The sequence below is a fragment of the Oryzias latipes genome, chromosome 16, assembly GCF_053564925.1.
Source record: "Oryzias latipes strain Hd-rR chromosome 16, Olatipes_Hd-rR_3.1".
NCBI classification, from domain to species: domain Eukaryota; kingdom Metazoa; phylum Chordata; class Actinopteri; order Beloniformes; family Adrianichthyidae; genus Oryzias; species Oryzias latipes.
In genome coordinates this window covers 10,081,706-10,094,813 of record NC_136252.1, presented here as the reverse complement: position 1 = coordinate 10,094,813, position 13,108 = coordinate 10,081,706, and the positions used below count along the sequence as shown (strand labels likewise).

The following is a 13,108-nucleotide window of genomic DNA, read 5'->3' as shown; positions in this document are numbered from 1 at the left end:
CTGAAGAGTTTGGATGAAGCCCGGACGGTCATGTCAGAGAAAAAAAAAAAAAAAAAAAAAAGAAAAAGAAAGAAAAGAAAAGAAAAGAAAAGAAAAGAAAGACACAGAAGGACATGAAAAAGCAAGAAACCCAAAGCTGTGTGTTTGATTTCCTGGCCGGTGCGCTCTCTGGTGGCTGTATGTGTCACAGAACGGTGGTGTCAGAAAAATAAAAACCAAAGACACAAATGCATGACAAGGAAACCAAAGTACCCAAAGCTGTTTGTGGGGGTGTGTGAGTGATTTTCCTTCTCTTTGGTGGATGCCAGCAAAAGCCGGAAAACTTACAGCACCTGGTATTCCCAGGCGGTCTCCCATCCAAGTACTAACCAGGCCCGACCCTGCTTAGCTTCCGAGATCGGACGAGATCGGGCGTGTTCAGGGTGGTATGGCCGTAAGCGAAGGGTTGTGTGGAGCAGAGCCCTTTAAGCGCTGCCTGCACCAGACTCCTGCCTGCTCCCAGCGGCCCCTTCACCCACTCACTCTGTGCCACTGATTGGTGCACCTGCTGAGCGGACACACCCACCTGCAGCCAAAACGGTGACCTTTCACCCCAGCAGGTGCGCCACAGCGGCCTTCCACACACACACACCTGCGTGGGCTCGTCACCGAGACGGCAGCGTTTCTAGAGGGTGCAGGCTTGTGCATTTGCACCTCGGCGCTGACTGCCCTGCAGCTCGCTGAAGAGTTTGGATGAAGCCCGGACGGTCATGTCAGAGAAAAAAAAAAAAAAAAAAAAAAGAAAAAGAAAGAAAAGAAAAGAAAAGAAAAGAAAAGAAAGACACAGAAGGACATGAAAAAGCAAGAAACCCAAAGCTGTGTGTTTGATTTCCTGGCCGGTGCGCTCTCTGGTGGCTGTATGTGTCACAGAACGGTGGTGTCAGAAAAATAAAAACCAAAGACACAAATGCATGACAAGGAAACCAAAGTACCCAAAGCTGTTTGTGGGGGTGTGTGAGTGATTTTCCTTCTCTTTGGTGGATGCCAGCAAAAGCCGGAAAACTTACAGCACCTGGTATTCCCAGGCGGTCTCCCATCCAAGTACTAACCAGGCCCGACCCTGCTTAGCTTCCGAGATCGGACGAGATCGGGCGTGTTCAGGGTGGTGTGGCCGTAAGCGAAGGGTTGTGTGGAGCAGAGCCCTTTAAGCGCTGCCTGCACCAGACTCCTGCCTGCTCCCAGCGGCCCCTTCACCCACTCACTCTGTGCCACTGATTGGTGCACCTGCTGAGCGGACACACCCACCTGCAGCCAAAACGGTGACCTTTCACCCCAGCAGGTGCGCCACAGCGGCCTTCCACACACACACACCTGCGTGGGCTCGTCACCGAGACGGCAGCGTTTCTAGAGGGTGCAGGCTTGTGCATTTGCACCTCGGCGCTGACTGCCCTGCAGCTCGCTGAAGAGTTTGGATGAAGCCCGGACGGTCATGTCAGAGAAAAAAAAAAAAAAAAAAAAAAGAAAAAGAAAAGAAAAGAAAAGAAAAGAAAGACACAGAAGGACATGAAAAAGCAAGAAACCCAAAGCTGTGTGTTTGATTTCCTGGCCGGTGCGCTCTCTGGTGGCTGTATGTGTCACAGAACGGTGGTGTCAGAAAAATAAAAACCAAAGACACAAATGCATGACAAGGAAACCAAAATACCCAAAGCTGTTTGTGGGGGTGTGTGAGTGATTTTCCTTCTCTTTGGTGGATGCCAGCAAAAGCCGGAAAACTTACAGCACCTGGTATTCCCAGGCGGTCTCCCATCCAAGTACTAACCAGGCCCGACCCTGCTTAGCTTCCGAGATCGGACGAGATCGGGCGTGTTCAGGGTGGTATGGCCGTAAGCGAAGGGTTGTGTGGAGCAGAGCCCTTTAAGCGCTGCCTGCACCAGACTCCTGCCTGCTCCCAGCGGCCCCTTCACCCACTCACTCTGTGCCACTGATTGGTGCACCTGCTGAGCGGACACACCCACCTGCAGCCAAAACGGTGACCTTTCACCCCAGCAGGTGCGCCACAGCGGCCTTCCACACACACACACCTGCGTGGGCTCGTCACCGAGACGGCAGCGTTTCTAGAGGGTGCAGGCTTGTGCATTTGCACCTCGGCGCTGACTGCCCTGCAGCTCGCTGAAGAGTTTGGATGAAGCCCGGACGGTCATGTCAGAGACAAAAAAAAAAAAAAAAAAAAAAAAGGAGAAAAAAAAAGAAAAGAAAAGAAAAGAAAGACACAGAAGGACATGAAAAAGCAAGAAACCCAAAGCTGTGTGTTTGATTTCCTGGCCGGTGCGCTCTCTGGTGGCTGTATGTGTCACAGAACGGTGGTGTCAGAAAAATAAAAACCAAAGACACAAATGCATGACAAGGAAACCAAAATACCCAAAGCTGTTTGTGGGGGTGTGTGAGTGATTTTCCTTCTCTTTGGTGGATGCCAGCAAAAGCCGGAAAACTTACAGCACCTGGTATTCCCAGGCGGTCTCCCATCCAAGTACTAACCAGGCCCGACCCTGCTTAGCTTCCGAGATCGGACGAGATCGGGCGTGTTCAGGGTGGTATGGCCGTAAGCGAAGGGTTGTGTGGAGCAGAGCCCTTTAAGCGCTGCCTGCACCAGACTCCTGCCTGCTCCCAGCGGCCCCTTCACCCACTCACTCTGTGCCACTGATTGGTGCACCTGCTGAGCGGACACACCCACCTGCAGCCAAAACGGTGACCTTTCACCCCAGCAGGTGCGCCACAGCGGCCTTCCACACACACACACCTGCGTGGGCTCGTCACCGAGACGGCAGCGTTTCTAGAGGGTGCAGGCTTGTGCATTTGCACCTCGGCGCTGACTGCCCTGCAGCTCGCTGAAGAGTTTGGATGAAGCCCGGACGGTCATGTCAGAGACAAAAAAAAAAAAAAAAAAAAAAAAGGAGAAAAAAAAAGAAAAGAAAAGAAAAGAAAGACACAGAAGGACATGAAAAAGCAAGAAACCCAAAGCTGTGTGTTTGATTTCCTGGCCGGTGCGCTCTCTGGTGGCTGTATGTGTCACAGAACGGTGGTGTCAGAAAAATAAAAACCAAAGACACAAATGCATGACAAGGAAACCAAAGTACCCAAAGCTGTTTGTGGGGGTGTGTGAGTGATTTTCCTTCTCTTTGGTGGATGCCAGCAAAAGCCGGAAAACTTACAGCACCTGGTATTCCCAGGCGGTCTCCCATCCAAGTACTAACCAGGCCCGACCCTGCTTAGCTTCCGAGATCGGACGAGATCGGGCGTGTTCAGGGTGGTATGGCCGTAAGCGAAGGGTTGTGTGGAGCAGAGCCCTTTAAGCGCTGCCTGCGCCAGACTCCTGCCTGCTCCCAGCGGCCCCTTCACCCACTCACTCTGTGCCACTGATTGGTGCACCTGCTGAGCGGACACACCCACCTGCAGCCAAAACGGTGACCTTTCACCCCAGCAGGTGCGCCACAGCGGCCTTCCACACACACACACCTGCGTGGGCTCGTCACCGAGACGGCAGCGTTTCTAGAGGGTGCAGGCTTGTGCATTTGCACCTCGGCGCTGACTGCCCTGCAGCTCGCTGAAGAGTTTGGATGAAGCCCGGACGGTCATGTCAGAGAGAAAAAAAAAAAAAAAAAAAAAAAAAAAAAGAAAGAAAAGAAAAGAAAAGAAAAGAAAAGAAAGACACAGAAGGACATGAAAAAGCAAGAAACCCAAAGCTGTGTGTTTGATTTCCTGGCCGGTGCGCTCTCTGGTGGCTGTATGTGTCACAGAACGGTGGTGTCAGAAAAATAAAAACCAAAGACACAAATGCATGACAAGGAAACCAAAGTACCCAAAGCTGTTTGTGGGGGTGTGTGAGTGATTTTCCTTCTCTTTGGTGGATGCCAGCAAAAGCCGGAAAACTTACAGCACCTGGTATTCCCAGGCGGTCTCCCATCCAAGTACTAACCAGGCCCGACCCTGCTTAGCTTCCGAGATCGGGCGTGTTTTTTTTTTTTTTTATATTTTTTAATAAAGGAGATTAAAAATATTTACAAAGTTATATCATCACAACATACAGAACTCACAAAACTGTAACCGTCCTGCAAAAAGAAACAAGCATAGATAAATCCATCCAAACTCTATTATTCATGTTTACACAAAAAATTGTTCCGTAGAAACATTTTTCAGCCGTCCATCCGGTTCCATCCGTCGCAAAGTCTCCAGATGCCCCGTTAATAGTCTCATAAGACAGCTCCATCTGTCCATGGTTCTCCTCTCTTTAAGCGCCAAGTTCCTAGCCTGGTAGATGGCATAACGTCCAAGAGCTAGGACCAGGTCCGCCAACTTCCACCCCGGCTGCCTTCGGTCCCTGTGCACCCCGAAAAGGGTTGCCCACCTCCAATCGACCTCCACTGCCCACTCGAAAGAGCACCGGTTCCTCAGCATGTCTCTGAGCCCCTGTAGAAAAGGTTTCACCATCGGACAGTCCAAAAACATGTGTTCCAGTGTCTCAGGGACTGTGCCACAAACAGGACACATCCTTTCATATAAGTCCTTATTGATCTGATGAAGGACCACACTGGAATACATTTTTCTATGGCGCAGTCTGAAATCCGTATTCCATACCATATGAGGAAAAATACTACCTTTCAGACTCCACCAGATCTCTGCTGGATCCTTACCAGGGAAGACCACTGCCCAGGCAGCCTCCGCTGCAGGAACCTTTGACTCCAGGGCAATCAGCAGGGCGTACCAAGCCTTTGTTGGAAGCGACTGCACAGCCACTGATGCACCACTCTGATGGATCTGAAATGAGAACCCGGTATCCTGCAGCGTAGGACCACCCCTCCTCACAGCGATCAACCACCGCAGCGGTATCGAGGAGGAGAGCTTTGCAAAAAACTGCTTCACTCTCCCCCTCTCTCCCTGGTTCAGGTTATTACAGAACCTGACCAAAAAGTCTGAGATGCCACGCAGCCTCCCTCCAGCCACGACGTCCCCTACAAGGAGACAATCACGCTCCTCCAGTAGCCTGCATTGTAGGGGAAGACCATCACACATGAGCACAGGATTATTGAAAATCGGTTGACACAAAACCTGGTAGGGGGTGGATACAGACTGGGTGATGCATCCCCCAACTTTATACCATGCTGACAGCATCTCCATCGAGAAAGGATCCAAGTCCCGAAGAGCCGTCAGTGGCCTTCTTTGACAGAAAACAGCAAGGCCGAGACGAGAAACCTGGAGAAAACCTTCCACAAAATAATCCTTCCAGAGTGGGGTCCGATCCCTGTCCAGGAGCCGAGCCACCAGTTTCAGGCGTAAAGCCGCCTTCCTGGCGCCCAACTCCACCAGATTCAGACCACCATTCTGGATGGCTCTCGATAAAGTGTACCTGGAAATCTGATTGGCCTTGGAGCCCCAAAGAAAATTTGAAATCAGATCATTAATCCTGAGTTGAAAAATCCTCGGAAATGGTAGAATCGATAGGACATAATTCACCCTTGAAAAAACCAGTGTGTTTAGTACCATCACCTTACCTCGTAAAGTCAACCTGCGCATCTTCCAAAGACCCAAAATTTGTGCAAGTTTACTCACCACCTCTGTCCAGTTTTTACAAACAGCTGCACCACGTGATCGGGCCAACCAGATTCCCAGTATTCTAACTTCCTCCACAGCCTCCTTGAACCCCCACCTGTTTGTCGTCCCGACCTTGCTGCCTAAAAACAAAATCTCAGACTTGGTAACGTTGAGCTTGGCTCCTGATGCCTCACAGAACGTCTTAATATGTCACAGGGCCCCATCGACACTAGCCACATCATTCAGCACCAGGCTAGTGTCGTCTGCATATGAAAAGATTTTGGTTTCCCTCCCAGCAGGCGTGACCACACCCCGAATATTGCCATCCGCATTTATCATGCCCGCCAAGGGTTCCACCGCAATACTAAACAGCATAGCAGACAACGGGCAACCCTGTCTGATTGATCTTCCGATATTCACAACACCTGTCAAAAGCCCATTACATTGCACACTGCTTCCAGCCGTTGCATACAATGTTTTTATTCTTGAGACAAAAGGTGCCCCAAAACCAAAGCCCTCTAAGACCCTCCACAAAAACCCGTGCTCAACCCTATCAAACGCCTTATTAAAATCCAAATTTAAGAATAAACCACCCAGCTTTTCCATTTGCTCCACCGTGCACATAAGTGACAAGATTGTGTCTGAAATTTTCCTGCCCTGCACCCCATAAGTTTGAGTTGACACCAGGATGGAGGGGAGCACCTCCTTCAGTCTGTTAGCTAAAACCCTCGTTAAGATCTTATAGTCCATATTCAGGAGTGTAATTGGTCTATAGTTCTCCAGGTCAGCCCTATCTCCTTTATTTTTAAAAAACAATTTAACAGTGCCCAGACAGAAGGAGGGTGATGGCAAATGACCAGAGAAAAAAGCCCTAAACATCTGAAAAAGAATAGGGAGAAGTTCCTCTTGAAAACACTTATAAAACTCAGCCGTCAGACCATCCACCCCCGGAGACTTATTTGTGTTTTGTCCCCTAATGGCCATCTTTATTTCCTCAAGTTCAATGTCTGCATCACATGCACACCTGTCCTCCTCACACACCCTAGCAGGTATGGCCGCAACACATTCCTCAACAGCATCTAAATCACACACACCCTCCTCAAACAAAGTTTTGTAGAAAGCTTCCACCGTATCTAGAATGTCATCTAGACTATCGCAAACCCTCCCATCCATACCATACAGTGTCTTCAACATTGTTTTCTCCTTCCTCTTTTTTTCTAGCCCCAGAAAAAACACAGAAGATCTCTCCCCCTCCACAAAATTCCTCACCCTGGCCCTTATAGCTGCTGCCCTACACCTCTCCACCTCAAACTGCCTCAAACGATCTAGGGCAGCCGAATAGATCATTGCATCTCTGTTGGGGTCCTCTGCCAACAGAGATGCCTCCCTCTTCAGCACCGCTCTAACATCCTTTTCATCCTTCCTGGCATCCCACGCTCTCTTTTTACAATATGTAATAGTTGAACTCTTAATCTTTGTCTTTAAATCCTCCCACCAAACAAAAATATCCACTGCGTCATCCATTTGCTCCCTATGATAAGACAATAGAGACTTAATCCTCTTTTGATAACCTATCTCCCCCAGAACACTGTTGTTCAAAATCCACATCCCTCCACCATTCCGAACTTTGACCCCGTCAAAAACCCCCTCCACCCACGCGTGATCGCTCCACGCATGTGGTATATAAGAAACTCCATTTATCAGCCGCGTGACTGAACATGTAGATAGAACGTGATCAATCCTGGACTGCTTCAGCACCCCCTTCACCAACTGTCGCCTCGAAAAGTCCCGCTTTCCATGATTTAACACCCTCCAGACATCAATAATGTCATAGTCTGACATAATTGAAAATAGTTCCTTCCGTCCAACATAATTCCTAAAGACGTTCCTCACCGACAAGTCTGCAGGTGATAAACCTGTATTAAAATCTCCCACCAGCAGGGAAAAATCATTTAGGAATGGCCTGAGGGAGTGAAAGAAACTCTGTCTTTCCACTTGATCATTTGAAGCATAAATGCTGATCAACCTCAACTGCTTCCCAGCCCATTCTAGATCTACAATCAAAAACCGTCCTGCAGGATCCACCCCCCTGAGGGTCACATTGTCAAAAACTCCATCTCTCACAAATACAGCAACTCCTGCTGTGCGCCTCGGGCCCGCCGCATAAAAAGCAGATCCCCCCCACAGCTTCTCAGCCTGCACGCGAGTTTCATTCTCCCAATGCACCTCCTGCAAACAGAGAATGTCACACCTCTCGCCCAAAACTCCCTTAATTCTTTCCATCGTACACACTCCTCTAATGTTTAAACTGAGGAGCCTGACCATAAGTAAACAGAAGCACAGAGACATTACGCCGATTTCTTCTTCTTCGCCTTCCCAGTCTGCTTCATAGAGAGTGTCCTCCGCTGCTGGAGCGTCAGCCTGTCAACTTCCATGTCTGAATCGTCCACATCGTCAGTCATGTCCACCGTTTCCAGAGGGGGTAAAGAAAAGGATGTCTTGATCATTTCATCGCAGCTCTCCTCTCTCCGTCGGATTTCTCCCTCCAGCGGAGCTGAGGCAGCAGCGTCGCACATTCCAGACATTCCTTTCGGGACGAGGTCCGCAGCCTCTCCCGCCCGGCCAGGGGCAGAGCCAGCGTTCTGGGGCTGAGCTCCCCCCTTCACGGGAACAGATTTCAACGAGGCAGGGCCAACTCCGTGGGCCCCCCCCGCCCGGATGGGAGTAGCGGCATTGGTCAGGTGCTGCTCACCCTCCCTCACGGGAACATCGGCTGTCGACAGCAGGATCTCACCTGGATCCCCCGCCGCTCGGAACAGGTCTGAGCCGCTGCGAGCCGCCTGTTGACCGAGGACGCCTCCCCCCTCAGCTGACGTGTCGTCCGGTCTTCTGTCGCCGTGGAGCGCAGCAGGCACCTGCGCCGCAGGTACCCGCGCGTCAGGCACGGAGTCAGACAGGTCCTCCTCCTCCTCCGACATGCTGTCCAGCGCCTCCTCACCCGCAGCGGAGGCCACTGTCACTCAAACAAATACAATTTTCTGTTTTGTTCAAACACACAGAACACTTGGAGAGAGCGACCTTGCACTCTCTGGCGTAATGTCCCTGAACTCCACATTTATTGCATAAAAATTCCGGACAGTCTCTAACAATGTGCCCCGGTCTGATGCAGATCCTGCAGACTTTCACCTGCTTATCGTGTATCACCCTGAAGAATTCTGGTCCCGTCGCGGTATTAAACTTCGCTGAGTTTGGCAAAAATTGTACAGTCTCGTTAAATTTAATCTTTACGAATCTAGTCCCATCCGCTACACTAGTGCCCGGCCACATTCTCCGCTTCATCGGCGACACAGCCGACACCTTCCACCCCTCCAGTTTCTCTAGAATCTCCTCATCCGTAATGTATGCCGGCAGCCCCAGAAAAGAGACCACCAGCTCATCATTCGAAATACTTTTCCCTTGTACTGTTGTGTTCCCAATTTTAAAACCATCTAACAATTTATCCCTTCCAACAGCGTTGGACATTGTTAACTCATAACGCTTACTTCCCACAGACCGACACGCTACCACGCCCCCACAGAGCACACACACACACACACACACACACACACACACACACACACACACACACACACACACACACACACACACACACACACACACACACACACACACACACACACACACACACACACACGCACACACACACACACACACACACACACACACACACACACACACACACACACACACAAAGCAATAAGAATAGACGTAGACAGTCAAGGAAAGAAAAGAAAAAATAAAGAGAAAAGAGGAAAAAAAGAAAGACCAAACAGACGCCGAAAAACTCACTCAACCGTCACCAAATTCAAAATCGCCAACACCACGCCCTCCTGCACTCGCTCATGCGTGTTCAGGGTGGTATGGCCGTAAGCACTTGCCAGTGTCCAGCAAAGCCTCTTGGCCAATGAATCTCAAAGTTTTCCTGCTTAAAGCTCCAGGCATGCCATTGTGTCCTTCTGATTAACACACCTGCTGATTAGACACACCCACCTGCTGCAAAAACCATGCCATTTCACCTCACCTCTGCAAAAACAGCCTTGGTTACACTCACAAAGTCTGAACAGAAACACTGCTAACATCTGCTCATTATAACAGGTGGAGTAATTAGGCTAAACGTTATGCATTGACACCTTGGCACTGAATGCTCTGAAGCTACCTGATTACTTTACATGAGGCAAAAGTTGTTTATTAAAAAAAAAAATAGAAAAAAACCCTAGGTGACATTTCACGCAGATTTTGGAAGAACACCCTTTACTGGTTGGGAGGAAAAGATAGAAAACTTACAGCACCTGGTATTCCCATCCAGGTACTAACCAGGCCCAACCCTGATTGGCTTCTGAGATCGGACGTGATCCAATTGCATCCAATTGTTAGAGCTTACATCCAGATATGACAGGAAATATTTTGCACTTCCACAAGCCAGCAGATTTTTCCCCATCTCCTCTAACCCATTCTTCTTGCCCTGTGTCAAACATAATGCCTTTAAAAGCTGGCATATCAAAATTCTAAAGTTCTTCTACCAACTTTTTTCGGGCAATGGTTTCTGCACATTTGATAGTCTAATCAGGCATGACAACATATCTGTCACACACATGTTAAGATATTTACAAACGCGCAGTTTTGCAAAACCCTGTAATCTTCATTCCCCTATTTACCGCCTAAAAATGAAGTGGACACCCTTTTAGAATTAGATCCTTTTAGCAAGAAAAGAATTTCTAATATTTTCAAATTACTGCTGGATATGAAACCTATTAAATGGGTAAAAACTAAAACCAGATAGGAAAAAGATATTGGAGTCAACTTGTCGGAAGAGGAGTCGGAATCTTGTCTGAATCTTATACACAGTTCATCTCTCTGCATTCGTCATGGTCTAATTCAATTCAAAATACTGCACTGTCTCCATTATCTAAGAGAAAGGCTAGCAAAGATTTTTTCCATGTGCCGACCGATCCTGCCTGCCCAAGATGCAGACATGTACCAGCTACTGAGGGCCACATGATTTGGTCCTGCCCCAATCTTCACAATTACTGGGGTTATATATTTTAGGTCCTATCCCGTATATATGGAAAAGAATTGACACCTGACTTTCTGATTGGTATTTTAGGAGTTATGAAAGATCAACATAAAGCAAACAAATCCCAGGAAAATTGCATTTGCCACACTACTCGCACATAGACTGATTTTATTCCACTGGAAATTTGACAGAGCTCTGTCGGTCTCCCAATGGCTAAAAAAGTTACTTTCCTTCCTACCTTTGGAAAAGCTCAGAGACAGGGTAAAATCAACACAACAAAAATTTTTGGTGACGTGGCACCCCCTTGTGGAATATGTGAAAACATTTACCTTTGAGGTTTGAAGACTTGGATGTGAGAAATGGAGACTGCTGTCAATCATTCCTGTCTGTTTTATTTTTTTAAGTGTTTATTAATCTGTTTTAAGAGCCTAGGGTGGGTTGGGTCGGACTGTATATTTGTTTTTCATTTTTCTTTTTGCCTTTTCCAGCTTTTTCTGTAGTTATATTCCACTTTTAACCTGTTATTTGTTTATTAGTATCTGTTTATGTATAATTACGTTTTTTCTGGGCCATATCTATAAATATGAGTCCAACAATAATGTAACAGGATATTGTGGACGATAAAGCTGACAAACAAAGTTTGGGAAAACTAAATTTGGTCAATATTTGCGGTCCTAATTCTGACGATTCTAGTTTCTTAAATACATAAGAAAACAAATAGATGACGGCCACCCCCTGGCCCCACAGCCACCCCTGGCCGACACATGGCCACTGACACATGGCCACCCCAGTGGCCACCACACGTCCACCCCACTAGCCACTATAAACTGTGGTAGCATCAGTAATGCATTTCATCCCAAATGTACAGCCAGCAGGCGGCAAGTTGCTCTGATTACCTAAACGGGCTCACGCCCCCTCCCCTCCCTGCTGCCTTTGCATGCGCAGACATCTATACGTACAGGTTCACATCCACGTTCGAAACCTCAGAGCTTCCAAAGAACCAGTCTCAGTTCTTTAAGAGGAACTTTCTTTATTATGTTTTTCCCTAAACTCCAAAATAGCAACTGACCGCGCGTGTAGGCTTCCCACACCCTCACACGCGCTCCCCCCCTCCCTTCCTGCATCGTGAGAACCCCGGTTTCATCACACACACACGGGCGCTCGGACACGCACACACACAGACATCCCAAAACACTACATTTCAAAAGATATCAACGGCGCCTTCAGAGAGTATTACCAGAAACTGTTGCTCAAGAGAACTGCAATCCTACTGATTCAAACAAGCAACATTAGAAAACAACATAAGGAAATAAAGACTAGAGGATTTTCAAGGTACCTTACATTCAAGGATGACAGAAATATGCTCAGTTACAACCTCCAACCGCTCTGAAACATTCTGCTAATTCCTCTTTTTTATTGGTCTCAGGGCATTTACACAATTCTTTTAAGTAAAATTTGCATATCTTTGTTCTGTTGTCCTAACAAATTATTTCAGTTAGACCTACACAATTAAATAGTGGAAACACGTTGCACCCAATATTTTTAGGTTGAATTTGCATTTTTTCTTTGTGTTGTCCCAACACAAATCATTTCTGCTAGACTGACTTTGTTTTTAGTAGAATTTTAGTAATTTTAGTAAACTAACATAAGAGTGTAAACAAAGAGATTATGGGAAATAAGTGAAAGCTTACTTCTGATTTGATTTGATTTTGATTTTATTGATTTATTTCAAGCATTGTAGTCAAAGCAATAAAGAATTTACACATATTTATAAAACTCATTACAGCTTAATTAAATACAGTGATAAATACAGTGATCATTAACTGAGGTATAAGTAGAGTTTGATTTATTGCTTGAAAAGGAGTGGGAAGAAGCAAGCTTATCTAATCCCACCCCTACTTCTGCACCAAAAGACCAGCCCTAAACCATGGGCAAATTTGTGAGTGAACCTAAAACACCTAAAAAAATGAAAAAATAAATAGAATAAAAGAGGAGGAAACCTTTTTCAGAAATCAACATTTTATGGTGCAAAGATGGCAATATCTTGGACCGATTTGAAAGGATAGTTGAGCAGAGTTTGCAATGCCACATCTCCATCAATTACTGAAAATAAGAATATAACTTATAAATACACCATAGCAATACAATACTAATATTAATATTTTTTAAATGTTGGTACAAAGGCAACTGTGATTTTTGAACAATATGATCACAATATGTTTGATAAATTTTACACCCAAAAAAACCTAAAATTGTATTTATGTTTTCTGTTGCTACACAAAAAGTGAACATGTTCAAGTTTTATTAGTTTTCTTTTGTTTAATCAAAAATGAAGTCTTTGAAAACTTTAACAAATACGTTTTATTTCTTTTTAGATGATTAAATTGTTTCAATTTAGTTTCATTGTGTCTGTTGGCCACTTCCACCTCAAACCTACTCCTATTCTCAGGGACTCGATTCTCCCACCCC

At 46.8% G+C, this 13,108-nt stretch overlaps 1 protein-coding gene and 5 non-coding genes across 6 annotated transcripts; all 6 read right to left on the bottom strand.

The window, feature by feature from the left end:
* Positions 1–320: 320 nt before the first annotated feature.
* Positions 321–439, bottom strand: LOC144986540 (5S ribosomal RNA). Its single transcript, XR_013650350.1, has one exon. It is a non-coding gene; the product is annotated as a 5S ribosomal RNA (ribosomal RNA).
* Positions 440–1,039: 600 nt separating this feature from the next.
* Positions 1,040–1,158, bottom strand: LOC144985796 (5S ribosomal RNA). The gene has a single exon (XR_013649626.1). It is a non-coding gene; the product is annotated as a 5S ribosomal RNA (ribosomal RNA).
* Positions 1,159–1,749: 591 nt separating this feature from the next.
* Positions 1,750–1,868, bottom strand: LOC144986427 (5S ribosomal RNA). Its single transcript, XR_013650239.1, has one exon. It is a non-coding gene; the product is annotated as a 5S ribosomal RNA (ribosomal RNA).
* A 597-nt stretch (positions 1,869–2,465) lies between these two features.
* LOC144986315 (5S ribosomal RNA) lies at positions 2,466–2,584 on the bottom strand. The gene has a single exon (XR_013650128.1). It is a non-coding gene; the product is annotated as a 5S ribosomal RNA (ribosomal RNA).
* A 597-nt stretch (positions 2,585–3,181) lies between these two features.
* Positions 3,182–3,300, bottom strand: LOC144985768 (5S ribosomal RNA). Its single transcript, XR_013649598.1, has one exon. It is a non-coding gene; the product is annotated as a 5S ribosomal RNA (ribosomal RNA).
* A 276-nt stretch (positions 3,301–3,576) lies between these two features.
* Positions 3,577–9,853, bottom strand: LOC111946826 (uncharacterized). Its single transcript, XM_078933407.1, has 2 exons — positions 7,888–9,853; positions 3,577–7,794 (listed from the first exon to the last, which is right to left on the bottom strand). Exon 1 carries the CDS (start codon positions 8,541–8,543, stop codon positions 7,914–7,916), a length of 630 nt encoding a protein of 209 aa, XP_078789533.1. The 5' UTR covers positions 8,544–9,853; the 3' UTR covers positions 3,577–7,794; positions 7,888–7,913.
* Between the last annotated feature and the right edge of the window lie 3,255 nt (positions 9,854–13,108).